Source organism: Psittacula echo, assembly GCF_963264785.1.
Source record: "Psittacula echo genome assembly, chromosome: 4".
In the NCBI taxonomy this organism is placed as follows: Eukaryota; Metazoa; Chordata; class Aves; order Psittaciformes; family Psittacidae; genus Psittacula; species Psittacula echo.
The window spans coordinates 1027569-1054273 of NC_137738.1; the positions used below are offsets into that span (position 1 = coordinate 1027569).

General features: G+C 43.6%; 3 protein-coding genes across 6 annotated transcripts in view; 2 read left to right on the plus strand and 1 right to left on the minus strand.

The window, feature by feature from the left end:
• The window catches only part of BICRAL (BICRA like chromatin remodeling complex associated protein), a 55951-nt gene extending 38226 nt beyond the window's left edge, over positions 1-17725 (minus strand). The window contains exon 1 of the mRNA XM_080615661.1: positions 17705-17725. The gene's annotated coding sequence lies outside the window, so the exon portion shown is untranslated. The remainder of the gene's footprint in view (positions 1-17704) is intronic.
• On the plus strand, positions 964-8716 carry LOC308219985 (uncharacterized protein; the record flags this gene model as incomplete). Of its 4 annotated transcripts, XM_080615664.1 has the most annotated exons (3): positions 1164-1316; positions 1740-1836; positions 5744-8716. In XM_080615664.1, 3 exons carry the CDS (start codon positions 1164-1166, stop codon positions 5875-5877), a joined length of 384 nt encoding a protein of 127 aa, XP_080471790.1. In that variant the 3' UTR covers positions 5878-8716. The 4 variants fall into 4 exon arrangements, 1 of the variants encoding a protein (XP_080471790.1); XR_013956615.1 differs by lacking the exons at positions 1164-1316; positions 1740-1836 and adding an exon at positions 964-1106; XR_013956616.1 differs by lacking the exon at positions 1164-1316 and adding an exon at positions 982-1106 and having other exon boundaries at positions 1740-8716.
• Positions 16349-20471, plus strand: TBCC (tubulin folding cofactor C). The gene has a single exon (XM_080615663.1). The coding sequence runs from the start codon at positions 17559-17561 to the stop codon at positions 18885-18887; it is 1329 nt and encodes a 442-aa protein (XP_080471789.1). The 5' UTR covers positions 16349-17558; the 3' UTR covers positions 18888-20471.
• Positions 20472-26705: the final 6234 nt, after the last annotated feature.

Sequence of the window (26705 nt, forward strand, 5' to 3'; positions counted from 1 at the left end):
GGCACAGCGCGGCACCGCTCCGCTCCGCTCCGCACCGGCGGGACACACTGCCGCCGCGGCCTCGGCACCGTGAGCCCCGGCTCCAGCGCGGTCGCCACAGTCAGTCCCTTTAACAAAGTTTAGCTCCTTTTTTGTGTTTTCTCCCTTTTTTACCCCCCCCTTTGAGAAAGCCGTACAGCTGGCACTGTAGACACGGCAGAGCGGTTTACTTTCGGTTAAAAATTGGGGGGGGTTGGGTTAGAAAAGTAAGAAAATAACCAGCTTTTTCCTTTTCTTTCCCCCACTAAAAAAAGCATTAATTCTAACAACCTGGCTGATTTCCTTCATATTAAAGTTGTAAACTGTAATGTGTGAGGTTTGTTCATCAAAAGGTTTAAAGGGAAATATTGCTTGCTACACTCTAAGAAACTCTCTGTAACTGTCACTATGTGGAACCATATTCCTTTTTTGTAACTATTGTACTTCGTGCATTATAAAGGGGGAGTCAGTTGTATTATTACAAAAGATTATGAGAAGGAAAAGAGGGGGTTAGGTAGTTCGAAGTTATATCTTGGTGCAACATACAAGGGATGGAGGTTGCGATAATGATTAGGCTGGTAACGGACGCTTCTCGAAACTTCTGGGAACTTCTCGGAACTTCTCGACTATGAGACCCCCAGCAACAAAGGGAAGCAACGGAGAAGAGCCACATCAACATCCGGGCGAAAGAAACAACAGGATTGGCTGAAGTCCCGAACCGAGAAGGATAAAGGACAACCTCCCAAAGACCCGGTGTGCTTCTTGGGCAAAGCAGAGACTCCCTGGAGCACCCAGCACTGTTTTTTTTTATCTGCTATTGCTTGCTCAATTCAATAAGATTTGTGTTTTAAAATGAGATTGGCTCACTCGTCTATAACAAATCAGTGCCGTGACTCGGATGGAGAAATTCTGACGGGACTCACATCCTGGGGGGGGAGCCGCACTCACAGGAGTGGCCCCCTGTTTGTGATTCAGTCCGCCAGTTTCTCCACCGACGAACCTAAAGTTCAGTAGCAGATAAAAGGTGAAGCCGGCAACCCTTTAATTTTTGTGCACGAAGCCCGAACGAAGAGGACAGAAACGAGGACGTGAGTATATTGCGAAACTGAGATCCGCTCGGTTGGGGTTGGAATCCTGGTGTGTGCATGAGTGAGACGTCCTGGTACAGACGAAGGGAGCGTGGACCTCTTAGTAGTGCGGTTCCCATCTCCTTCCAGGGACTGGGCCACGAGGAGAGGGCATACGAAAGACTGCGTGAAACAAAGCACACCGGAAGATGGGACAGAAAAAAGAGCAAGGTTTATGATCCCATGGGAGGTTCTAAGGAGAGGTTAAAGTTACCTCAGATACCTCCAGATAGTCCTTTAGGTTTAATGATTAAGTATTAGAATGATTATCCCTCCAGGAAAGGGAAAGATAGGGCAAAAATGATACATTATTGTATGGAAGTATGGGGAGGTAAACAGATTAGGACTGATCACCTATATTGGCCAGTATATGGGTCTTTTGAAAATTGGATATGTCAGGCCCTGAATATATATGTCAATTCGAAAGAGCCTTTTGATTTGGAAGAAAGTGAATATGCCCAATTGTGGACAGGATCAGAGACTAGGGCCAATCTATACCCCTTCAAAGAAAAAGGGGGATGAAAAAAGACTAGGACAGAGGAGGAGGTTCCTATGTCGCCCCCACCGTATATACCTCTTCCTCCTCCACCTCAGCCTTCACCTCCACCCGAGAATCCTTCTAACGTTCCGAGGGACCCAGAGGCACCCCCTGATACTCTTGAGACCGAGGGACCAGTCACACGAAGCAAAAGTAAGAAACAGACTGAAGCCCCGCTATATCCTTTAAGGGAAATATCAGTGGGAGGGGCACATCCAGAAATGGGATATGTTTCAGTACCCTTAAATTCAGCAGATGCTAGGGAATTCAAGAAGGAAATGGGGACTTTGTTGGAAGATCCCTTGGGGGTCGCGGAGAGAGTAGATCAATTCCTAGGACCTAATATATATACTTGGGAAGAGTTGCAGGCTATACTGGGAATTTTGTTTACGGCCGAAGAGAGGGATATGATTAGGAAAGCTGGTATGAGAATATGGGACCACCAACACCAGCAGGGTCCTGCAGCTGATACAAAAGGGCCTCTACAGAGACCTAATTGGAATAACCAAAACGAAATACACAGGGGGGTCATATGCAAGATCTGAGGACTAAAATAATCCAAGGTATAAGAGACTCAGTCCCCAGAGGCCAGAATATCAATAAGGCTTTTAGTGAACATCAGAAAAAGGACGAAACTCCCACAGAATGGCTGGAGCGCTTGCGAAAGAGTTTCCAGCTGTATTCAGGAGTGGACCCCAACACGCCTGTTGGACAAGCATTGATTAAGGCCCAATTTGTAGCTAGTTCATGGATAGATACGAGAAAGAAATTGGAAAAACTGGATGACTGGCAGGCTAGAGGGCTTGATGAATTATTGAGAGAAGCTCAGAAGCTATATGTAAGATGAGAAGAAGAAACAAATAAGAGACAGGCCAGAGTGTTAGAAGAAAGTCATAGGAGACAAACACGAATGTTAGTGGCGGCTGTTAGAGAGGGACAAAAGGAATTGGGAAGGGGAATATCCAGGAGAAAGCCTGAATATAAGCAGGATCGAGGATTTAAAGGCCCTCCCAGGGAAAGAGAGAGGGAACAACTGATACGTTTCTATTGTGGGGGCAAAGGCCACATGAGACGTGAATGTAGGAAGTGTATAGCTGATGAGAAAATGTGGAGGGAGGACTGAGGGGGTCAGGGGCTCTATTTGCTGGGGACTCGAGAGACCAAAGAGCCCTTGATAAAACTTAAAGTGGGTCCCTGGCAACAAGAAATCGAGTTCCTCATGGACTCAGGGGTGGAGCGATCGACCATTCAAAGACTTCCTTGGGGCTGTAAAAAATCTTCAGGAATTGTACAAGTTATAGGGGCAAAAGGGGAACCCTTTGGGGTGCCTGTAATTAAAGATGTGATGTTTGAAACAAGTTCTAAAATTGGGGTAGGGTCGCTGCTACTCATACCTGAGGCAGACTACAATCTTTTGGGAAGAGATCTAATGATAGAATTAGGAATTAGTTTAGAAGTTCAAAATGAGGAACTGCAAGTAAAATTATGTCCCCTTCGATTAGTAGAATGGGAAAAGATAAATCCGGAAGTATGGCATAATCCTGACACAATAGGAAAATTGGACATCAAACCCTTTTCAATAACAATTAGAGACCCAGATAAACCTGTCAGGATCAAACAATATCCTCTCTCGGAAGAGGGACGGTGGGGATTAAAACCTGAAGTAGATTGTTTACTTAAAAAGGGACGGTTGGAGCCCTGTATGTCCCCTTTCAATACTCCAATCTTACCTGTGAAAAAAGCAGATGGAAAATACAGGTTGGTCCACGACTTGAGAGAAATAAATAAAAGAACTGTTTCTAGATTCCCTGTAGTAGCAAATCCATATACAATCCTGAGCAAAATAAATCCCAAAGATTGTTGGTATAGTGTAATAGATTTAAAAGATGCGTTTTGGGCCTGTCCTTTACAAGAGGACTGTAGGGATTTCTTTGCTTTTGAATGGGAAGACCCTGAGACACATTGGAAGCAGCAATTAAGGTGGACAGTTCTCCCTCAGGGCTTCACAGAATCCCCTAACCTATTTGGACAAGCCTTAGAGCAGATATTACAAAAATACGAAAAAGGGAGTAATGTGACATTAATACAATATGTTGATGATCTGTTATTAGCGGGGGCACAAGAGGAGGATGTTCAGTGAAAAAGTATTAGATTATTAATTTTTTTAAGTTTACAAGGATTGAAAGTATCTGAATCGAAGTTACAGTTTGTGGAGGAGGAAGTAAAATATCTGGGACACTGGCTCAGCAAAGGAACAAAAAATTAGATCCAGAAAGAGTCACTGGTATATTATCTCTAAAAGCCCCGACTACTAAGAGATATTCGGGGAATACTACAACAAAAGGCCGACAAATGGATTACTGATACTAGGCTCCTCAAATATGAAGGAATTCTAATTTCTTCTCCTAAATTGGAATTAGAAAGCACGAGCCTTCAAAACCCCGCCCAATTTTTCTATGGGGAACCGACTCAAGAATTATCACATGATTGTATACATAATATAGAGGAACAAGTAAAAATACGCCCAGATTTGGAGGAAGAATAATTAATAGGGGGCGAAAAACTCTTTGTAGATGGTTCTTCAAGAATGATAGAAGGGAGAAGGAAGTCAGGATATGCCATTATAGATGGGAGAAACTTTAGCGTTGTGCAATCGGGACCCTGAACCCCAGCTGGTCCACGCAGGCATGTGAGCTATATGCAGTATTACAGGCCTTGAATCTATTAAAGAATAGACGGGGCACGATATATACAGACTCCAAATATGCATATGGTGTAATACATACTTTTGGAAAAATTTGGAAGGAAAGAGGATCGATAAATTCTCAAGGAAAAGGCCTAATCCATGAAGAGCTAATAATTCAAATCCTCCAGGCCCTGAGAGAACCTGAAAGCATTGCGGTAGTCCATATAAAAGGACATCAAAAAGGAACAACATTCGAAATAAGAGGAAATAATTTAGCAGACATGGAGGCAAAACGGGCAGCTCTAGAGGTCATAAAAATAATGCAGAACTTTCCTATGGAGTCTGAGAAAATAAACGATGCACATAAGTTTACTCAAGTAGAAAAAGAAAAATTGGCTAAAATGGGTCTGGAAGAACAACAAGGAAAATGGAAACTAGAAGATGGGAGACAAGTTGTCCCAAAGACCTTAGCTCGCCAAATTATGATGAGAATACATGAAAAAACACATTGAGGAAGCCAAGCCCTTGTCGACCAATTTACCCTGCAGTATATGTGTATAGGAATATATGATATAGCAAAGGAAATAGTAAGATCTTGTTTAACTTGTCAAAAGGTAAACAAACAACATCAATGAAAAACAATTCCAGGAGGTCACGAGTTAGCTGTAAGACCCTTTTCACGGATACAGATTGATTTTACTGAAATGCCTAAGATTGGTAACTACAAATACCTCTTAGTGATCATAGATCATCTAACCCATTTTGTAGAGGCATTTCCCACCTCCCGGGCAATGACACGAACTGTGGTAAAAATTCTTTTAGAACTTATAATTCCAAGATATGGAATTGTTGAAGTTATAGACTCAGACAAAGGCCCACATTTTACTTCAAAAGTAATTAAGGAAACAATGAATCAGCTGGGCATAAAATGGGAGTACCACACCCCGTGGCATCCCCAAAGCTCAGGGCAAGTGGAAAGAATTAATGGAGAAATTAAGAAACAGTTAACTAAAATCATGATAGAAACAAAACTCTCTTGGACTAAATGTCTACCATTAGCTTTGTTAAATATCAGAACACAACCCAGGTCCGACTTGGGAGTTTCTCCCTTTGAGATGTTATATGGTATGCCTTATAATATGGAAATGCCAGTTGAACATCCAATAATTGAAGACGTAATGTTAAAACCATATCTAATTCATCTAACCAAACGAAGAGAGGAGTTACATAAACGAGGTATGATACTTCAACAACCTCCTTTAAATATGCACATTCATTCTATAAAACCAGGGGATAGGGTATTAATTAAAACTTGGAAGGAATCCCCATTAATCCCTCACTGGGAAGGACCCTATCTTGTTTTACTCACCACAGAAACCGCCATCCGGACGGCAGAGAAGGGTTGGACTCATGCAAGCCGTGTAAAAGGACCCATCAGAGACTCGGACCAGTCTTGGGAAGTTGTGAGCCCACCTGGAGACCTGAAGGTCACCCTCAAGAAGGTTTAAATGGACATAGAGGGGACTAGGATACGTAATAACAACAATAACATTTTGAGATTGGTGTGAAATCAGTTGTCTACAGGAGTGCTGAGAACGGTGGTAATAGAATACATTGGGTTATATAAATATATCAAAATGTTACTCCAAAAAAGGAACTGGGTAAGGGAGCTATATAAACGGAGGCAAACACCCGAAATAGTACTCCCTCTCCTGAAGACTACCCCTGCTACCGAGAAGATGTTATCCCTCGTGGCTCGAAGCAACCGAGTCGACAAGCAAGGTAGAGAGGTAAAATACTGCAGAGAACTGACTCCTGTCATTGGAGCTACACAGGAGTACTGGAAGAACCACCTCAATACTCAAAGGGACTTGAAAATCCCCTACGGAAAATATACCCAAGGTTCTAAATGGAGGGATAATACTAGTACAATTAACCCAAAACTATTAACAACAGGGAAATGGAAAGGATTCCACCCTTTTCGGCACATCCTAGACACACTGCTTATACTACTTATAATATGTCTACCACAAACATGGGCTAAGGGAATGAACTACCAACCCCACCAACCTTTTAAGTGGACCCTACTCCGATTTGAAGATCAACAGGTTATCACAACCCAAATAACACCAGGAGGACCAAGCTTTAATGCTACTCTATGTCAGCTTGTCCCGAGATCCCGATGCTGGGAGTACCTGGGATTTTATATGTGCCCTAGTTCGAATCCTGGAAAGGGATATTGTAACCACCCTAATCAATATTACTGCAGTTATTGGGGTTGTGAGACCATAGCCCCTGGTTGGATACCGGGTAGTGGTATAGACGAATACCTAAAAGTTCAGTGGGGTCCATATGGGTGTAGACCACCACAAGGGTGGGGAGGACGTGGAAACTGTAAATACCTCTTCTTAAATGTCACCAACCCCGAAGACGTAGGATGGATAATCGGAAGAGTGTGGGGAGTGAGGTATACGGAACCAGGGACAGATAAAGGCGGTTTAATTCTCATAAAGAAGGAAGTAGTCCCAAATGATCCACTGCCAGTAGGCCCTAACCAGGTATTAACTGATGATTTGGCCGGGGAAACAACGGACAGTACAACGAGAATTCCTAAGATAAACAATATAACAATAACTCCTGAAATGAAGATTACTCAAATCACCCAAACTCCTGATGAAACCCTTGAGAATAACCCCCTTTGAAAGTTGATGCACACTAGTTACCTGGTGTTGAACAAAACTAATCCAAATCTTACGGAACACTGTTGGTTGTGTTATGGGGTGAAACCACCCTTTTATGAGGCTGTGGGAGTAACTAGGAAACCTAGACGCGTAAATGGTACTAACCCGGGGACACAGAAAAACCAGGAATTACATTAACCCAAGTGACGGGAAAAGGCTTGTGTATAGGAAAAATTCCAGAACACAAAAGGCAGTTATCGTGCCAATACTGATAGGAAGGGGCCGAAAAAACGCGAAAGACCTGCACAATGGTTATTACCAGCTAATAACACCAAGTGGGTTTGCTCCGCTATAGGAGTTACACCTTGCCTGGCATTAAAACACTTTAATGAATCCTCAGACTTTTGTGTCCAAGTAACAATAGTCCCTAAAATCTTTTATCACCCTGAAAACTTTGTTTACGATTCATACATTACTCAGGAACACCACCTGACTAAACGAGAACCATTTACGGCATTAACAACAGCCACTTCAATAATCTTAGGGGGCGTGGGAGTAGGCACAGGAGTAACCTCATTGATACAACAAAGCCAAGAATTTAAAGCACTAAGGATAGCAGTAGACGAGGACCTGGTAAGAGTTGAACAATCAATAACTGCTTTAGAAAAATCTGTTAGATCGCTGTCAGAAGTGGTATTACAAAACTGAAGAGGACTAGATTTAATGTACTTACAACAAGGAGGGGTATGTGCAGCACTTAAGGAAGAGTGTTGTATATATGCAGATCACACGGGGGTTGTACGGGATACTATGACCAAATTACGAGAAGGCGTGGAAAAAAGACGAACGAGAGGCACAACGCAGTTGGTATAAATCTTGGTTTAGTCAATCTCCCTGGCTTACAACCTTGCTGTCAACAATAGCAGGTCCCCTAATATTGATCATATTGGGATTAACATTTGGACCATGTATTTTTAATAAAATATTAGAAATTGCACAAAATAGACTTGAAGCAGCTCACCTAATGCTGATAGGAACTAAATATGAAGCTATAGAAAAAGAAAGTTCATTGCTGTTAAGCCAAGATGTGTTACGACGATTTGATGAACAAAAATGATGAAAAAGAAAAAGGGGGAAATTGTAATGTGTGGGGTTTGTTCATCAAAAGGTTTAAAGGGAAATATTGCTGCACTCTAAGAAACTCTCTGTAACTGTCACTATGTGGAACCATATTCCTTTTTTGTAACTATTGTACTTCGTGCATTATGAAGGGGGAGTTAATTGTATTATTACAAAAGATTATGAGAAGGAAAAGAGGGGGTTAGGTAGTTCGAAGTTATATCTTGATGCAACATACAAGGGATGGAGGTTGCGATAATGATTAGGCTGGTAACGGACGCTTCTCGAAACTTCTGGGAACTTCTCGGAACCTCTCGACGATGAGATCCCCAGCAACAAAGGGAAGCAACGGAGAAGAGCCACATCAACATCCGGGCGAAAGAAACAACAGGATTGGCTGAAGTCCCGAACCGAGAAGGATAAAGGACAACCTCCCAAAGACCTGGTGTGCTTCTTGGTCAAAGCAGAGACTCCCTGGAGCACCCAGCGCTGTTTTTTTTATCTGCTATCGCTTGCTCAATTCAATAAGATTTGTGTTTTAAAACGAGAGTGGCTCACTCGTCTATAAGATAAACCATGACAGGCTTGGAGCAGGGGGGGACACAAAAATGCAAGGTCACCTTGAAAGAAAAGTCAGATCTGACCCTTTTACAAGTTGCCGTATTTTGGATGGTTTTAGATACATTCTTACCGCTGCATGGAAACAAGATGACACCAGTTTCAGCTGCTTAAAAAGAGCTGGGGGTAACCTGAAATGCTCCTTTGCAAAATGAGCGGTTTAGGTTAAAGTGCTCACTTGGAGGCAAAGCTCACAGCACTGCGAGTTCGTTAATACAATTCTACAATTTAGTGCATCTAAATGCGTTGATACGAGAATTTTGGTCAAAGCTTTTGGGTTCTACAAAACTAACTCAAAATATTCATTGAAAATATAACTAAAACAGTCTTTGTTCAGCTGATTCAGACAAGCCTAGTTTCTTGAACAACATTTTGATTGAAAACAGAGATTTCTAGCATGTAGATATATATATAGTAATGCTTTTAAAACAAGAAATCTCTTTGAGACCTTTTTCTTCTAGTAATAGTAATTCCCAAGGACTTCTGCACAGCAACCTGCTCTGGTTTTTGCAAAAAGTAACTCAAAAAACTCCCTAGAGACCAGGATTTGAAGCCTCTATGTAGTAGCGCACGCTTCATTAGCTTTACAGCTCAAAAAGCACTTGAGGTTTTGAGTTTTAAAAGACAACCAAACGGTTACAGGCAATGTACTAAGTGGACCTTCCTAAAGGAGTGGACCAGATTTTCTGTGTTTAAAACAAGTCAGCACCTCAGCATTGTTTTCAGTTAGGATCCGGTTACAATACTGAAGTAATCAACCAACTCACATTATTATATGGGAAACAAAGGTTAAAAGCCTGATTCCAAACCTTTGCCAAGACCTGCAGTTGTTGTTTACATGTATTCATTCCCACCATAAACTTTCAAATCACTCCCTAAATGGAAGGATTGGGCTTTAGCATGAGCACAATAGATCCTTAGTGCAGCCCAGACATAGCAAACACAAGCATGGTGCTGCCTACCCCATCAGCTGAAATACTAACTTCACTTCTCATAAATACAGTATGAACCTGACTTAGCCAACAACATGGACAGAAACACCACATGCCAAAGAGCTCCACATCCTAATGACTCTTACAGCCCATAATACTCCCAACAGTAGCATTAGAAAATGGAAAAGGCCACACTTAAAGGTCCCTAACTTCAGCAAATGCTTCAGGGGACCAAACGCTGCCCTGAATTAAAGCTTACTCAGCATCACTGGCTGAGAATTAGAGAACGTTGCTAAAGCAGGAACTTGTGAGCTGCAGGGCCACCACAAGCGTTATGATTAGGTTAACAGGAAGGAACTTTGTTTCAGAGGTTATGAGGCAGAACATCTGATTAGTGTATTATTATTAGTCTCCCAGTCCTACAAAATCCACAATGGGAAGTAAGCAAGACCAAGGAGGAATAGGAGGAAAGAAGACAAGTGATTTTCAGTAGCTTCCCTTCCTATAAAGGAACATGAGCAAGCCTACCTAAATTGTCCATGACTGTACCATAATTTATACTTACTTTCCCTGAAGGATGTTTTGAAGCAGCATTGGCAATAACCTTGCTAAGCAGGGACAGTACAAAAAGGGAAGGAGAGCTAACATCTAATACAGTGAAGTGCCCTGACAGCACTAGATTTCTCCAGATCTACACAAAAGGGTGAGTTTAAGAATGAAAACCCTTTAAATTGCCATTGAGTGAACAAAACAACGCCAGAACACACTGTACTCTCTGCAGAATATGCATATATTTCTATCTTTGCTATATTGTTTCAGAAACAGAACTGGCTCAGGTAGAAATGGGTGGATGTGACTTTATAGGTCAGACTGAAGCACGCACTTAACATTACCTTCAATACTAAAAAGGGTGGCTGCAGTCTTCAGTTGTGGTGTTACCACTTTCTGATGTACTACAGAATTTTCCAGACCACATTTATAAAGAAATACTGCTTTTTACTATGAGGTTCTCATGCTTTTTTTTAAAGGGGATCACATGGTGTTTCTGAAGTGAGTGTCACTCCCCCAGAGGTTGCCCCTCTTTTCACTGCCTAACAGCATTAACACAAAAACCCTAACCCATCAAAATTCTTCTACCCCCAGGTCACCTGCCCAGAGCTGCTGTCCTCAGCCAAAGTCGTGTTCTCTGAATTGTGTACAATGCACATTCAGTTCCTGTCTCTCTTTGGCTTCCTCAATCCCATTAATTTGTTTCCTCATTCATTTTCCCGTAGATGCTTCAGAAGGAGTAAGGGGAAATAAGCATGAGAAGAAAGGCCAGACCAATGTCAAAAAGGAGTAGGAGAAACCTTTAGAAAACAGCCATTGGCATAATAATTCTCAAGTGAAGCTACCGGGAACATCATGTGCACCCAGCACACAATAAACCACTGTGCTGTATTTTGACATCAGCTGTCAAACTGTGACCATGCTGTTTAACAACTACCACTCTCATAGGTGTGCAAAGACACCAAGTGACATTTGGAGCGAGCTGAAATACATGGCCATGAAATGACAGAAGATTGTGCAGAAGTAAAAACTAGGCTTAGGTATTGAGAGAGAGAAAATAAGGGGGTATTACACACCCTCTTCTTTCATTCTATCTCCAGGTTTCTCTCAGATCAAGTGACTTTATTATTACTCAGCCCATTTCTCCAGGTTTGTATCACAAGCATTCCAATCCTTGTGCAATCATAAATTAGTACTCCAAAAGATCAAGGACAGCAGATTCATAAAATAGAATTTACGGATTAACCTATTTGCATTAAAGGAATAAATTCCACAGTCATCCCAAGATTCTGCTTGAACAGTTGCTTTGTAACCTCAATTCACTGCACCCTCTCTGAGGATCAGATGGAAAAGAAAGCTGTTTACTGCTGCCTTGCTTCCTCAGACTGAGTGCTTCAGCTCTATGGATGGCACTTCTTTATCTCTCCATCACTTAACCTGTTTTAAATGTCAGCTCATCACCAGACACACTATTTATCCAACTACACAGTGCTACAAACACACACTAATCTAAATTACTAATTTAGATTAGAATAAATAACTCTAAGCTTGAAGGCACAAATAGGTCATCATTGAAAGGCAGCAGCAATAGAAAGGAAGGAGTCACAACACTTAAAAGGTAGGGCACTCAAATACAGTGGCATGAAGGGAGACACAGACTTGAATTTGGAATATAAATGCAACATACCACATGAAAAATTCAGTTCGATACTATATCAGTATCGATACAGATATCAATATCAGGACCCTCTCAGTAAGAATTTCCTAAACATGACAAATTTCAGCTTGCACAAAACTACTTACAAAACCAGGCTCATGATTGCATGATGTAACTTCCAAAGCTGTATGACTCCAGTATCAATCATCATACCAAACACGTGACTATCTAACCAATACATATCTTAAGGGATGGTTGGTTATGATACAGGTAGTAAGAAGAGGTAACAAAGAGTGAGCCTCAGAACAAGAGATTTACACCAGTACCAGGAGACAGACAGGTTTCTGTGACTGGAGGTTGTGTGAATGCCAACAGGGCTGTTCTGTGACGAATCTGAAGAACAGGTTTTGGAGAACTGTGCTTCCGTGAGGTGTGGATCTGACATATGGAAGACAAGTAAAACCAGAGAAAATGTGGTGACTGGGCCTCACATCAAAACAAAAGACAGTGCAAAATTATTACTGAAACAGATCAAAAATAACTCTTTCATGCTCTAGGTTATTTAAATAGAGTCGTATTCTTAGAGTACATTAAAAAGGAGAATTAAGTTTGAAAGATGAACAGCACTCACTTCCAATTTAGAATAGTTTTAAGATAGTAAGCCACTGAAATGTATTGGGGAAAAAACACCTCTGCAGATAGAACCTTACTGCGGTGTCTGGAGAGATAATCTTCAACAACTTACACCGCCAAGATTTATATAAGCAATTTAAACTAAAAATGATGGCAGAAATTGGGAAAAGCCTCTATAATATTCATAGATGAATGGGAAAGAAGACCCAGGTAAGTAAGGATACAGAAATACATGGGTATGTAATGAGCAGATGGACACAAGGGTTTGCTGTGTTTGTTTTTTAAAGTAGTAGTAATTCAAACCAGCAGGTGGGCCTTGAAACTAACAAAAGGACCATTCCTAATACAACCGAGGTGCTGCGGGTGATTTAAGAAACAGTAAATAAAAACAGAAGGAACTGAAACAAAAAATGGAGACCTAAAACATGAAATGAGGCACTAGAGGGGAAACAGAAACACTGGAATAATAAGTTACGCCAAAAACATTAATAACACAAACATGCTAAGCTGTACTTGTAGAAGGACAAGACAAGACAAAATGGACATTATGAATGAAGCACCATCTAAGTCCCAACTTTTGAGAAAGAATGGTTTTACTTGGGTATTTCTGGGACCCTACTAGAAACTGGCTGGATAAGATTTGGATATGAATAAAAATTGCTGAAAGATAAGTCTTAATATTATCACTAGAAAGTGTATTGCCATGAATGGAATTTATTCTCAGACTGAGACTGAAGAATAAATGCTAATAACAGGAGGAGGCAGTCCTCCTTCACAATGAGAGCTGACACATTTTGTTCACGAGATGAATAAAAGGCAGAGTAAGTTTCTTAGTATTCTTAGCTTGGTTAACTAACATATACACTACAGGAGAGCTAACAGAAAATCAGGAAACTTGGATATAATGACTTCAAGTTATTTCTATATAAATTATTCAGAAAAAAAAATGGAATATATTTGCAACTAAGATCCACAAGTCCAAAATGGGAAATTCTCTTAGGAGCTCCAGGACTAATAGAATTACTACTTCAAAGGGAGAGTACATAAGACAGCATCTGCAGCTTACATACTTGGTTTTCACAATTTAACTGTCAATTAGCAAGTTTAGGATTCTAAATACCCATTACAACAAGGCCTGGGCCAAACCTAAGTGCTCTTCTGCTCTTGAGCTTTTGTGCTCTGTGTATTTGTGTCTTGATTTGTTCGTCTTGAGGTGCCCCTTCTCATAAAAGGTTACGCTTTGAAGTCTGTCCCTGCTTTTGGAGGGTAGCTCATTTTCCTAGAAATGAGTTTGTTTCTCCGCCTTTGGCATTGGGAATACCACGTTCTCCAAGGGACCAGCTCAGACTCGTTTCCTAACAAGTGCACCTTGCCTGGTTGGAATATAATTAGTATCTTAAGCATTCCCAAGGATTACATTTCAAAGCTTTTGCATTACTCACAGCAATTAAGATGCACGGAGTAAGTTTCACAGTTGTAGCTCTAACTCTCTAATTAGTGATTTAAACCACACACATTTTACATTGTCTTGCCTTTCCATATGCCCAAATACATAAAGCACTACATTTTAGTCCAAACAAAAGCTTTTTAAAAAACAACCAGTATGCCAAACGTAATGGTAAAGAAACTTATCTTTTTTTTTCCAGGAGAACAGCAATACAGTGACTTGACAGTCACTTTTATTGCAGCCCCATTCCACCATGAAAAATGTAGTGCACAGTATCTTAAATGGATCATGCTACAGCTTACATCTTTAATGCCTGATCACAGAGCCAGAGGAGTTCAAAAAGCCCTTGCTAAAACCAGCAGTAGAATGCCATGACAGTTATACAAGCCACTGAAGTACCTCCTTTGTAGCCAGAAGTAATTATGTTCATGTGCTAATCTCTTCTGGAGAAACTCAGTGTAACTGCAGAGATCCCATCTATCAGATAAGAAAGAGCTCTATGCAAGACAAAGGGCTGCTGCTTTTCTTGAAAACACAGCTAAAAGGCAAACCAGCATTTTGTGTGTGAGGGTGCAAGGTACATGCAATTACACCCTTTGGAACTAAGAACGTCAGTGCTGGGAAGACAGACTGATGATAAGGGATAACTGCATCTACTTCCTCCCTTTGCTTGAGAGAGCACAAATCTGCATCTCAAGATAGTGCCACAACTATGAGGTTCTTGACTTTGCAAGCTCAGGAACCTAAGGTTTAAGAATCCATTGCTATGAGGCTGGAAAGCCAGTTGCCTCTGTGGAGCTTGCTGTTACTCCCCACTTTTCTTAAAATAAGGATGGAATGAGACAGAATCTTGACCCCTCACCTGAACTATGCAATACATCTCACTTCCAAAGGTTATAAGTTAATGCTGTTGAGCCAGTTTAAGTCAGTACAAAATATTTCAGATAGAAAGCATTCGAGAGCCATCACTGTGGGATACAGATTTAAGCATGGAAGCACGCGTAACGGAGCTTATGCTCTGGAGTTTCACAGCACTAGATCCAAGTTAGCAAGTGCAACCTGCAGCTTCTGGAAAACAAATGACCCTGTACAGTCCAAGCAATGGCAAAACGTCTTTGTAAAATGACTATCTCCCTTCAAACCAGAGAGGAGCTAAAGTAGGGAGTGAGGGGGGAGAACAGGAGGCAGGAAAACATTGGAACTTTACTTTTATCTAAGAGCCTCAGACAGCTAAACTGCTTGTTACAGCTTACCAACATGAGTCCAAACCTGAGCTAGAAGGCTTACATGTTATTCAGGTGGTTACTGTTTGGGAAGTTGTAAATCCTCTGTTCTCCATGGCTTATAACAGAGCATGCTAAAGATCCTTAAAAGCTGCTGCCAGCAAAGACAGGAAAAATATTATCAGTATTTATATTACCACAGAAAGATAAATATACACCAATATCAATCATACCAAAACCTCAAACTGTAGATGTAGGAAATAATTTTGGAACATCAAGATGAGACAGTTGGCAGAATTTTGCTGCTCCCTTCTTAATTTTTCAGTACACTTCACCTTCTTGTATCTGGGGTTATTTGTGCACATTAGCAAGGTGAAAAGATTCCGGTCTCTCACAAAAGCTCCTATTCACAAGTGTATTTGGGCCTCATTAATTTAAAACCAATACAAAATACTTTCCAAAGCTTTCTAAGTGCCCAAATGTAATAAAAAGTTATCATTATACTGCAGCATAAAACACTTAACGTTTAATTTAGGCTGTGTACATTACTGTTTTACTGTAATCTTTTCAGGTATAAAGTCGTTTTACTCACTGCAGTTCATCTCTCAGGCCACATCAGTGTGACACCACCAAAGCCAGTAACATTTGTGCATGCTGAAAAACAGCAAAAGCCTTTTTCTGTCCATATTCTCATGTATGGGGTAAACACTATTACCTATAGTGGTGGGAGTGTAAGGCAAAGAAGCCTGCTTTGTAAAACAGAACTCAAACCTATTTCTTAGGAAACAACATGGAAGTAAGGATTTCTTTTTTTCTTGCAGTGAATTAACAGCACCATATTCTCACATGAGGTAACATTACTGCAATTGCTGCAGAAGTGGATTTTATTACTTACTAGCAAAAATGCCTAAGACATACTTAATGCATCATTTACACAAAGTGGTAGTAAAAAACCCAACCACTTAAGTGAGAATATTTCAAGATATCCTTCCTTGTTCATGATTGAGTATTCTCCCTTTCTCCAGGGTTTTGATTTTTAAGACTCAGAAAGCTATTATCTTCAGGAACAAAATTCTGGCCACATGAACCATGCAGCATTGTGACAGTTCAGAGCCGTAATGCATTAACCAGGACATCACCCATCCTGCTGCCCCCATCCAACCTGCTCCTGCACAACAGGAGCTGTTACACAACAACCCCATGAAAACCCTTCTATTTCATCCTGTAACCTTTATAAGGAAGAAATATTCTCTGTTTTAGTGCGAGTACTTCGTGCATTATGAGGATTAAAGGTATTTCACTGTCCTCCTTTCATCATCCTAACTGTGCTGGCATTACTACATAGAAGATTCAGGTACTCCCTACTAACTCTCAACAATGTTATGTCTAATACCATATTTCTCAGGAAACAGAAAACACTTGCTACTTTCAAGCTAAGGCCACTTTCAAATGCTAACCTTCAGTAGCATGACAATCTGTATTTCCCAACAGGAAAATTAGACCAAAAACCATCAATGCTACCACCCAATTAGAAGACAGTAAATTTGGAGCATCTGCTTTCAGTTTACCACCTTTTCTCTTCCACTGATAGGTTTAGGTCCGATGCTAATTTACCGTAGGATACTTTGAAATGCAAAGGGATGGGAGATGGTATTTGTAGAACTGGATGGGATTTATTTGTCTTAAAAGAGTGCTTTGTGTTAACTTTCACTGCAAAAATCAACATTCCGTGGCATAGAAGCACAGTTCTCAAAACACATCATAAACAGTCACTTTTCCACTTTGTACTTAAAACATGTTTCCTAATTGCGAAAACTAACCACGTGAAGAGAGCCCTCCTCACCATGATTGCTCGCAGGCCTGTGAGAATCTCTCACGGCCTTCTCCCTAGGGCACAGTAACCACAGGCACAGCTCTCAGCTCTCCCTCAGCCACCGAGCTCTCTTTGGGCACCGAACACTCCATAAACCAACCAGGCAGCCAAGAACCAACCCAGCCCACTCGACAGCACCTCCACTGCTACCTGCGAGCGCGTAACACCCGCTCCGCACCCACTCCACTCAAGGAACCAGCGGGGACGGTTTGCGACCGCACCAACGTACAGAGCCGCCCAGAAACGCCGGGCCCAGAGCCGGGGCTCCGCGCCCGCCCAGTACCACACGGCCCCGGGCTAAAGGCAAAGGGAAGCGCCACCGCGCGCTGCGGCTTCACCCGCACCCTTCCACCCCCAGAGCCCCGCGGCAGAGAGAAGAGACGGCCCGGGCGAGCCGCGGTACGGGAGGAGCGCGGATGGGTGCGCTGGCAGCCGGGGTACCCCCGCGGCCTGTGAGATGAAGCGAAGAAAGAGAATGGAAAGCAGCAGGCAGCTGCGCGCGCAGAAAGGAAGGAAGAAGGCGGGGGTTATTTATATCCCGGCTGCTAACTCGGGCCCCGGCTCCGCGCCCCGCGCAGCGCGGCACCTGCCGCCAACACTCACCCCATCCCGCAGCCGGGCGCCGGCCCCTTTAAACCACCGCGCACCCCTCCCTCCCCTCCCACCGGGCCGCGCACTGCCCGCCAATCGGCGGCGCCGGCGCAACCGAGGCTGCCGGCAACCAATCGGCGAGCCGCTTAGTGACCGGGAGGAGAGGCGAGGAGGAAAGATGGAGACGGCGAGGGAGGCTGTGGCGCCTCGTGAGGAGCTGAGGGCGGCCGCCGTGCTGCTGCCCGAGCGGCTGCAGCGGCGGGAAGCGGAGCGGCAGCAGGGCGTGGAGCGGCAGCGGCAGAAGAAGGAGGCGCAGGTGGTGAAAGAGGAGAAGAGCGAGTTCTTCATCGCCGCCTTCACCCGGGAGCGGGAGGCCTTGGAGGAGCTGCTGGCGGCGGGGCTGCTGGAGGAGGCGGCTGCCAGTCTGCAGGGGCTGCAGAAGCTGCTGACCGAGAGCGTGCGGTTCCTGGCGCCCTACGAGGTGCGGCAGGGGCAGGAGACCGTGGCGCGGCTCCAGAGCGACCTGGCGGCGCGGCGCCAGCAGCTGCAGCCTAAGAAGAAATTCGCCTTCCGGATGGTCAAGAAGGAAGCGGCTCCGAGCTGCGAGCCGCGCCCTGCTGAGCCCTCCCGGGCCCCGACCGCCTCCGCTGCGCCCGCTCCCGGCTACGGGCCCGCCGAAGGGGAGCCGGGCGGGCCGCCGCTGTGCGGGTTCAGTGGCGTCGAGGATGAGGAGCTGGAGCTCGGCCCCGCTGAGCTGCTGCAGCGCGATGTGCTGCTGTCCGAGCTGCGCGGCTGCCGGGTGCGGCTCCGCGGCAACGCCAACACGCTGCGGGTGCGCGACTGCCGCGGCTGCACCGTGCTCTGCGGGCCCGTGTCCACCTCCGTGGTGGTGGACGGCTGCAGCGATTGCCTCCTGGCGCTGGCCTGCCAGCAGCTCCGCACCCATCGCACCCGCAGCAGCCGCTTCTACGTGCAGGTGACCAGCCGAGCCGTCATCGAAGACTGCGCCAAGGTCTCCTTTGCCCCCTACACCTGGAGCTACCCTGGCATTGAGAGAGATTTCGAGTCGTCTGGGCTGGACAGGGACAGAAACAACTGGAACCTGGTGGATGACTTTGACTGGCTGGCGACAGACAGGCCTTCACCGAACTGGAGCCTGATCCCTGAGCAGGAAAGAATCAGTTGCTGGGAATGACTGCAGGGGCAGCTTAGTACTGAGCAAGAAATCCTGGTGTAAATGCGTTGAATCAAAGCTGTGGGACTTCACCCCATATTATGCTATTAAATGATTGCATTCAGTATTTAGATTGCAAATTGCAAGGTGTGACTGGATTTGTTTTTAGCTGAAGAATGCCAGTCAAATGGAGTTTACTGTCCTGCACTAGATGCTGCTATAATCTTTCTGTATCACTATGGAATTTCCCCACTGCTGCAGTACCTAATTGCAGACCTTTTGCCTAATTAAGGTGGAACAGGGAGCACTGATACCCAAACAAATGAGCCTCTCAAAGCTGTTATGCTGCTTTCACTCATCCAGGGCCTGAATTAGAAGCAAATGGTATAACATGTACTGGAATGAAAAGATCAAATTCCAAGTTTTTCATATTTCAGTGGTTCTCAAGTTGCAGGCAGCAGTATGCTATGAGAAGCACAGGAGGGGACATTTGGGGAGTAATGGGACAAAAGATTAATTTAAAGGAGTTTTTGTAGCTGAACAGTGAAGCAGACTTTAGATAAATCCTAAGCCTATGTTGTATTTATGAGCCAGGTTCAGCTGATAGGGGTGGAATCTGAAAGTTTTCTTTAGGCTTTTATTTCAAATGAGAGAAGCCTAAAGGTAGAAAAATCTCCTAATGAACATTTCATGCTCTCCTTATACACTGATTGCTTGAAATTAATAAACCTACAGGTTTATTATAAATAGGCTGTATAAATACTGAACTTGCACAATCTGAAAAGAGTTTGTGAAAGGATGCTCCTTCTGTAAGCAGTTTTAACCTGGGATGGATGAAAATGAGTGTATTTTCAGGGGTATACAGCAAGTGCTGATTAACATTACAGAAGCTAGGTGAACTGCTCTGCTGCAGTCAAACTTCAGAAGAGGTGTTCAGGGACATCCTTGTACTTTCATCTGTCTACCAGACATTAGGCTTTGGTGCTGTGATTAATTTGCAGCACACTGCTACTGTGTAGGTGCAGTGTTGACAGACAGAGAGTCACTAAAATGGGAAGTTGAGGTGCTATATTTCAGTTCCCACACTGCATGCTATCTTGCATAAAGTGCAATGTGACTTAAGTCCCATTTCTTCACTCCTGCTAAATAAAAAAGTAGCAGCAGCATAGAATGCAGAGTTTTTACAGTGCCCTGTTAGTGATGGTGAAGTGACCACTCTCCACACCTAAAGCATACGTAGTAGTTTTAGGTTTCCAGAACCACTCCTTAACTTGTGACATATTGCAAGAATCAGCTTAGAGTTGTGTTTTAAAACCCCAAAATATTTATGCTGTATGTATGTCATATACGTGCCTCTAACAAAATTAACACTGGCTGAACTATCAAAACTGCATTACTGCCATCAGAAGTACTTGAAACTTCGCTTGAGGACGTGCCTGGGTTTGAGTAGAGAAACTAAGGAGTTTTCAGCATATTTAATTTAAAGGGGGAGGAAAAAGAAGGGAACTTTTGTATATCCTTTCATACCTTTTTATTTACTTCTGTTAATGTATACTTTTTGACTGAATTGAATTTTGCATTTCAAATATATTTGCTCTTACTTCAGTTGTCTCTTCACTAATGAGTCTTCTTTGCATTGACAAGGTCATAAAATGATTTAAATAAAACCCTTAGTCTTGCTTTCATGTATGTAATTTTTAATGTCTTGTTAAGGAACGTGATCAGAACTTTGAGGTTAATCTTTCTCCACATACCCTGGTAGTGACAAATCAATCCCCTTGGCATCCTCTAGTCCTGGGATTGCAAATTGTGCAGCCTGTAAGAATTACAGAAATGCCTTTGTTCTGCCAGCCAAAAGCTATGAACATGTAAGTTGACTTTCCATGTTGGTAGACACTGGCAAGTCTAGAAATGGAGAGACTGCTGCAGGTATCAGAGATGTGTGCTGTTCCATACACTTCCAACTGGCACGTAACTATTAGCTGTTGGTCACAGCATGCAGTACTGCCTGAATAAACAGAGCGTGACTCAAAACAAGGGAATTTAGACTTCAGTTTCAGCCCAAAAACGCTTCCTTCGTGCCAGCTGTCAGAGGTCAGTTACTGACATCCCAGTTCCTTTCTTTCCTCAGAGTACTTTGTCAAACCAAAATCATCAGGTAATACTCTTCAGGAGCATGACTTAGAGGAGGCTGCTAAAGATGTTCCAGACAATTACTTGCACTTAAAGATTTACCATTACTTTTGTAATGCAAAACCAGTAACTGAATCTTGGTCTCAAGCATGACATGAAACAAGAAAACTCTATTTGAGAGCAGCAAACCTGAAAAAGTGTGGTCAAGCAAATGCTTATGTGTGATTTATAGCTCTGAACACACACGCACACGTTAATTTCCTATTGGAGAATCATACTAGGAGAAAGTCAAAACTATTTTGAAACAGATGTGAACACAAGTTACACACTAGAAAAGGTTTACTAGCATGTCCGTAGCCTCTAGCAGTCTAACAATTGCAACATAGTAAGTTCTGTTATAAAGAGATTCACCTCAGCATTTCCATCAGGTTATTTCAACAGCACTACAGTATTCTTTCATCAAAAATCCAAATGGAAAAGGAAGTCACAATCAGTATCAGCACAGGCAGGCTGCCATCTGTGACCCTGAACACTCCCTCCTGACATCACCAGTGCAGACAGCTCATGTGTTACTCACCTGTGTTACAGCCCTGGCATTCTGCAAGCCCTTGCAGGTAGGAAGAAAGTAAAATGCCGTGTGAGTGAGAGAGTATCAGCTGGTACCCCATAAGTGCAGTCACTCATCTGAGAGTCCATTTTCCAGTCAGATCTAGTGGGAAGTGATAGCTCAGGTGAATGGAGAATTATGATGTACTCATCAAATCTATACAGAAGTATTTAAACACATGGTAGGAGTAAGTTTCTGTATCCATAAATGTTCTTCAGGGTAGTTACAGATATATAATCTGTAACTTAAATTACAGATTTGTAAATCTGTGATAATTTAAAATCTCAGCGCTTTCTTTAATGTTTTAGCATCTTTTTCTAGATGGAAAAAGAATTCTTTTCATGTTGACATGATTTCCAAAATTAATGTTTTGGAAATGAAATGTTTGGGATCCTTCGGCAGGTCTGGACTATAAAAGTTGTCTGATTATTTCACTGGAACCACGGAAAGTAAAGGCTAAACATGGACAGAGTGGAAGTTTAATCCACAGATTTGTAGCTTCATATTGTACCTTTTGCCTCTACTGACAAGGCATCAGAAGAAACTGCTTCCTGTCTGCATGTGAGCCTTAAGCTCTTTGTTCAAGAGCTCAAAAACCGTATCTTAACTATGAAAGTGATTATATAGTTTTACTGAGAGCATCCGGTTTCAACAAGTGAGGAATTCCGTGCTATCTTGTCTCTAGATGATGAAACCTCTTGCTGAAGGAAGCCTCCTCCAGAGGCAGTAAAGGAGAGTGCCATGACATACCCTACGCTGCCAGCAGCAAGCTGCCGGCTCCTGAATTCCCTTCCGGAAGTTTGCAGCTAAGGAATACCCAGAGGGAAGCTTGGCCGGAGTTTGTGCTCAGCTGGTTTGAGGAGACGAGCCCGGCTGTCTCTGTTCCCCTGGGTCAAGGAGACTCGGTGCAGCCTGGTCAGGGCTGCTTTGTCTTTGCTAATCTCAGCTTGGAGAAGGGAGGGCGGCACAAGCTGGGTGTCTTCCCTCAGGGCAATAAGCAATGCTGACACCAAGAAAACGCCTGGCAGCCTCTTCTAGGCCAGGAGCCAGGGCTCTTTTGTGTCTAACCTGCTTGGGAGAGCTTGCAAAAGTCCCCTTCCCTGCAGACCCAGAGTGTGCTGCAGGGAGGGAGGACTAAAAACATGCTGCAAGGGAGAAAACTATTCAGAGGAGCCCATTGAATGAGCGTGTTCAGGGACAGTAACTCCTCAAACAGCTTCTCTTCTCCAGGCTGAACAGCCCCGATGTTCTCAGCCTGGCTCCATACAGGAGGTGCTGCAGCCCCTGAGCATCCTCGTGGCCTCCTCTGGACTTGCTCCAACAGCTTCATGTCCTTCTTATACTGAGGACACCAGCACTGCACACAGTGCTGCAAGTCCGTCTGTGCAAGAAAATACACAAGGAACCTACAGCAGAAAACTGTGCCCATTCCCCAGCACCACACAGAGCTTGGAGTGTCGGCACTGGCGGTGGCTGTGAGAGGTCGCACGGACCAGAGCTTGTCTCCAGAGAAGCAGCAGAGAGCTTTGCTGCTGCATGCAGCGAGGCCACCATCCTACCCAGACATCCATCACAACAGGTTCCAAATAGAGCCCAGGCATTTCCTCCCTCTGCCTGCCCCTGCTTCTCCGAATACAAGGAATTAAAATGGAGTTACTTGCATTCTCTCCCTATTTCATTTAAATAGATTCTGCTGTGGGCTCTAGCCATACCAGTTGTGTGAAAACACACGTAAGAACTACATGAAGAGCACAGTTCCATGCACATTTGTCTGCATTATATTTTTGAGGGCTTGGATTATTATTATTTAAATTTAGGCATTGGTTTGGGGTTTTGTGTGGGGTTTTTGGGGTGTCCTTTAAAGTTTCTTCCTATGTAAGCAATAGCTATACATAGACAAGGATCAAACCTCAGTGGCTTCAACTGGAACTGATTCAAGTGTTACCAAATAGACGTTCTCCCATGGAAGGAGTTTTTGTGCATGCATACCCACCCTTCACATGCATCCTACTTTTATCCAGGTGGATTTCTCCCAGTATATAGGGGTGCTATCTGAGGGCAGACTTGTTGCATTTGAGAACTGTCTACAGACAAGTACCTTTCCTTACCTCCTTTATGCATCATCCTTTCGCACCTCAGCTCTGCCCCCTTTCCATCAGGCACTCCCCACCTCTCATGTCTCCAGCCTATTTTTCCACATAGCTTTCCCACTGCAGCCGCTGGATCTGCTCAAGAGACCTTGTGCCCATGTTGTAAAAAGCCAGGAAAGATACAAATAGCAAGAAAAAACCCAAACTGTGCAACTTGCAGAATCTCAGCATTTCCATTCACATCACGATCTGATTTCTCTCACTGGAGGATCTGTTGAGCTGTTTTCCAGCAGTAATGACTATTGTGAGCCTTTTGTGAGCTTCTTTCAATTCCCAACATACTTCTTTCCTGTTTCTACAAGCACAAACATTGATTTATAACTTTCCCTGTTCCCTTTTGTTTCAGCAGGGAACACTACACCCTAGGCATCACAATCATACGTACTCATAATAGTATAATAGCAGTAGTATAATAATATACAAATAAATACTCACAGTGACCATCAAGAGGGTAAAATAAAGGTGCTTTCTGAACATGTTACACTGTGGATAAGGATGGTTGAAATGCTGGGAGCTACCCAGAGCAAAACCATGCAATGCTGTCTCCCCATGTGCCATGGTGTAGTTTAGGAGCCACACGAGCCGGGTCAAGTCAACTTTCCCATGTGCCCAACAGCCCCGGCAGTGAATTTAGCAACTTGCCTCTGTTTCCAGCCTCAAGACCTGCAGGCACAGCAGCCTTCCTACTTAGTGGTGTACATAGGAGGAAAAAAGAAGCCATCAATAAGACTTGTTTAATTATACAACGTGATACAGCATCTTATCGCGTTGTTCCTGAGGAACGTCCCTGTACACAGCACACGGTTACAAATGTGAGCAAAACCACAAGATACAGGGCACAAAACCCACTCCTATCCTACACAGTAACTTCCTATCACAGGTAAACCCAGACATCTTCACTCTTGCCATGAAACCTGACCACTTCTGAGGAAAGGAAACAGAAAAGAACCCAAGAAAGCCACACTTTTCATATCACAGAGCAGCAGGAAAGAAAAGTGCGGCCAGGGTTTTATTTTGTTACCAACTAATAGCACTTCCATAGTATAAGTACATAGGACATACCTGTATAAAGGGAGTTTGCCTTTTATACCGCATATTCCCAATAACAGTTGGTCCAGGACGGGGCAGCAGACTCTATGGCAAATACCAGCTGGAATTGTCTGCATTAAACCCAACTTTTTCCTCTCTCATGGCATTAAGTGCTAGGTTTATGGCTTATATTTAGGTTAGCAGGTATAGCTTTTCTGGAAAACTATCAATACGGTATTGTTATCCATAAAAATGATGATATTTCAGCAATATTGTGGATTGGAACACATTCATGGTGAGTTCAAAGCAGTATTTTCAGTATTTTATGCTAACACTTTTCTCTCCAGAATAGCACATGAATTAATTACACACCTGTGTTCACTAGGCAGCCTCCAAGGAGACCATTAACTCAAGCATCCTCGCAGCAATTAGTTTCTCTGCTATGGATCAGCTTCAGTATTTCCTACTTGAGGTAGGAAGCTATAGTAAGTCTGCGGATTAAAGGTGAATCCCAGCCAAGGTAAAGATGTGCAAGGCAAAGCACATCCAGGCAAAACCTGGCTGGAATAAGCGGGAAGCATTAACTCCCCTCTTTGGAACGTGTTAACTTCACCTTCAAAGGAAGCCTCAGAGCAGAGCGTGTGATTTACTACTGCCACCAATCCCCCTTAAAGCTTCCCAGCATGCTGAGAGCTAACTTGAGAGGTAGGGACGTTTTGTCACTGTAGGTCCCATCCAACCCAAACCATTCCATGACTCTATGTCCCCCACTGCTATCAGACTGTTGAAACTACCTCAATAAGCAACACCTTTCCAGATCTGGGTTGGGTTGGCTGTGCTGATCCCTCTCTGTGACGACTTTAAAGGTGCCACCTGAAGTCTGAAAGGGCTAATTGATACCTGGGTGTTCCCTCCCGAGCATGGGGTCCTTCACTGATCATCCCCCAGGAAACACTGGCATTGAGAAGTGATTTATTAGATCCCCTCCTGTTACCTTGGCTTAAGTAGAAGAGTGAATTTGAATGGATCAATGAGCCCTGAAGCTTATGCTACATGTTCTCTTTCCCTATTTTACTCCTGATTGAACAGGAAACACCCTCGTGCACACAGTAACATGGGTTTGCTGCACCAGATTCATCATGGACATCTGAATGTTAAATTACTGAGGTATTCAGACTCATCTGTGCTCCTGAACACAGACTTCCCCATATCCAGAGCAGCACCAGGCTTACATCTGCTGTGGGCAGGGTTACCATTTCTTGTCCTACTAACTGCACCGCAGGACATCATTCACTGCGTATCCCTGTGGTCCCGATGGAAAGTTCTTTTTCACTGTAACTAAAGCTTCACTCTGTCATCACTGATCGGAAAGGAAATAGTTTTAAGTTCATTTATCTAGAACTGACTTCAGGCTGTCAGGTAAAATGCACCCTCCAAACTACCTCGTGTTTCCTAGCTGAACCCCGGAGGAGTCAGTGAAATACAGTAACATGCACTGCATGGTTAGGGGATATTTTGGCAAGAAACCAGGAGGGATGTTATTACAGCTTATTGCACAAAACCCTGTAAAACAGCACTTTTCACCCACTTCATGGCAAGCAGAGGGAACAGTCCCTGATGGACCATTGCCCTCCTCCTTTCCTCTTACGCACTCTCTGCCTGCAAGGCAGCAGCAATGCCAGCAGCCAGGCCTGCTTTAGGAACATCCCAGCTACAAGCTGCCCCCCAGGTCACTGCAATCATGGAATCAGCCAGGTTGGCAAAGCCCTTTAAGCTCAAGTCCAACCTTTACCGCAGCACTGCCAAGGCCACCACTGTCCCATGGCACTGAGGCCTCGTCTCCAGGGTGTGTGAACAATTGCAGGGACGGTGCCTGCAGCCCTGCCCTGGGCAGCCACGAAAGCTCCATCACAAAACCCC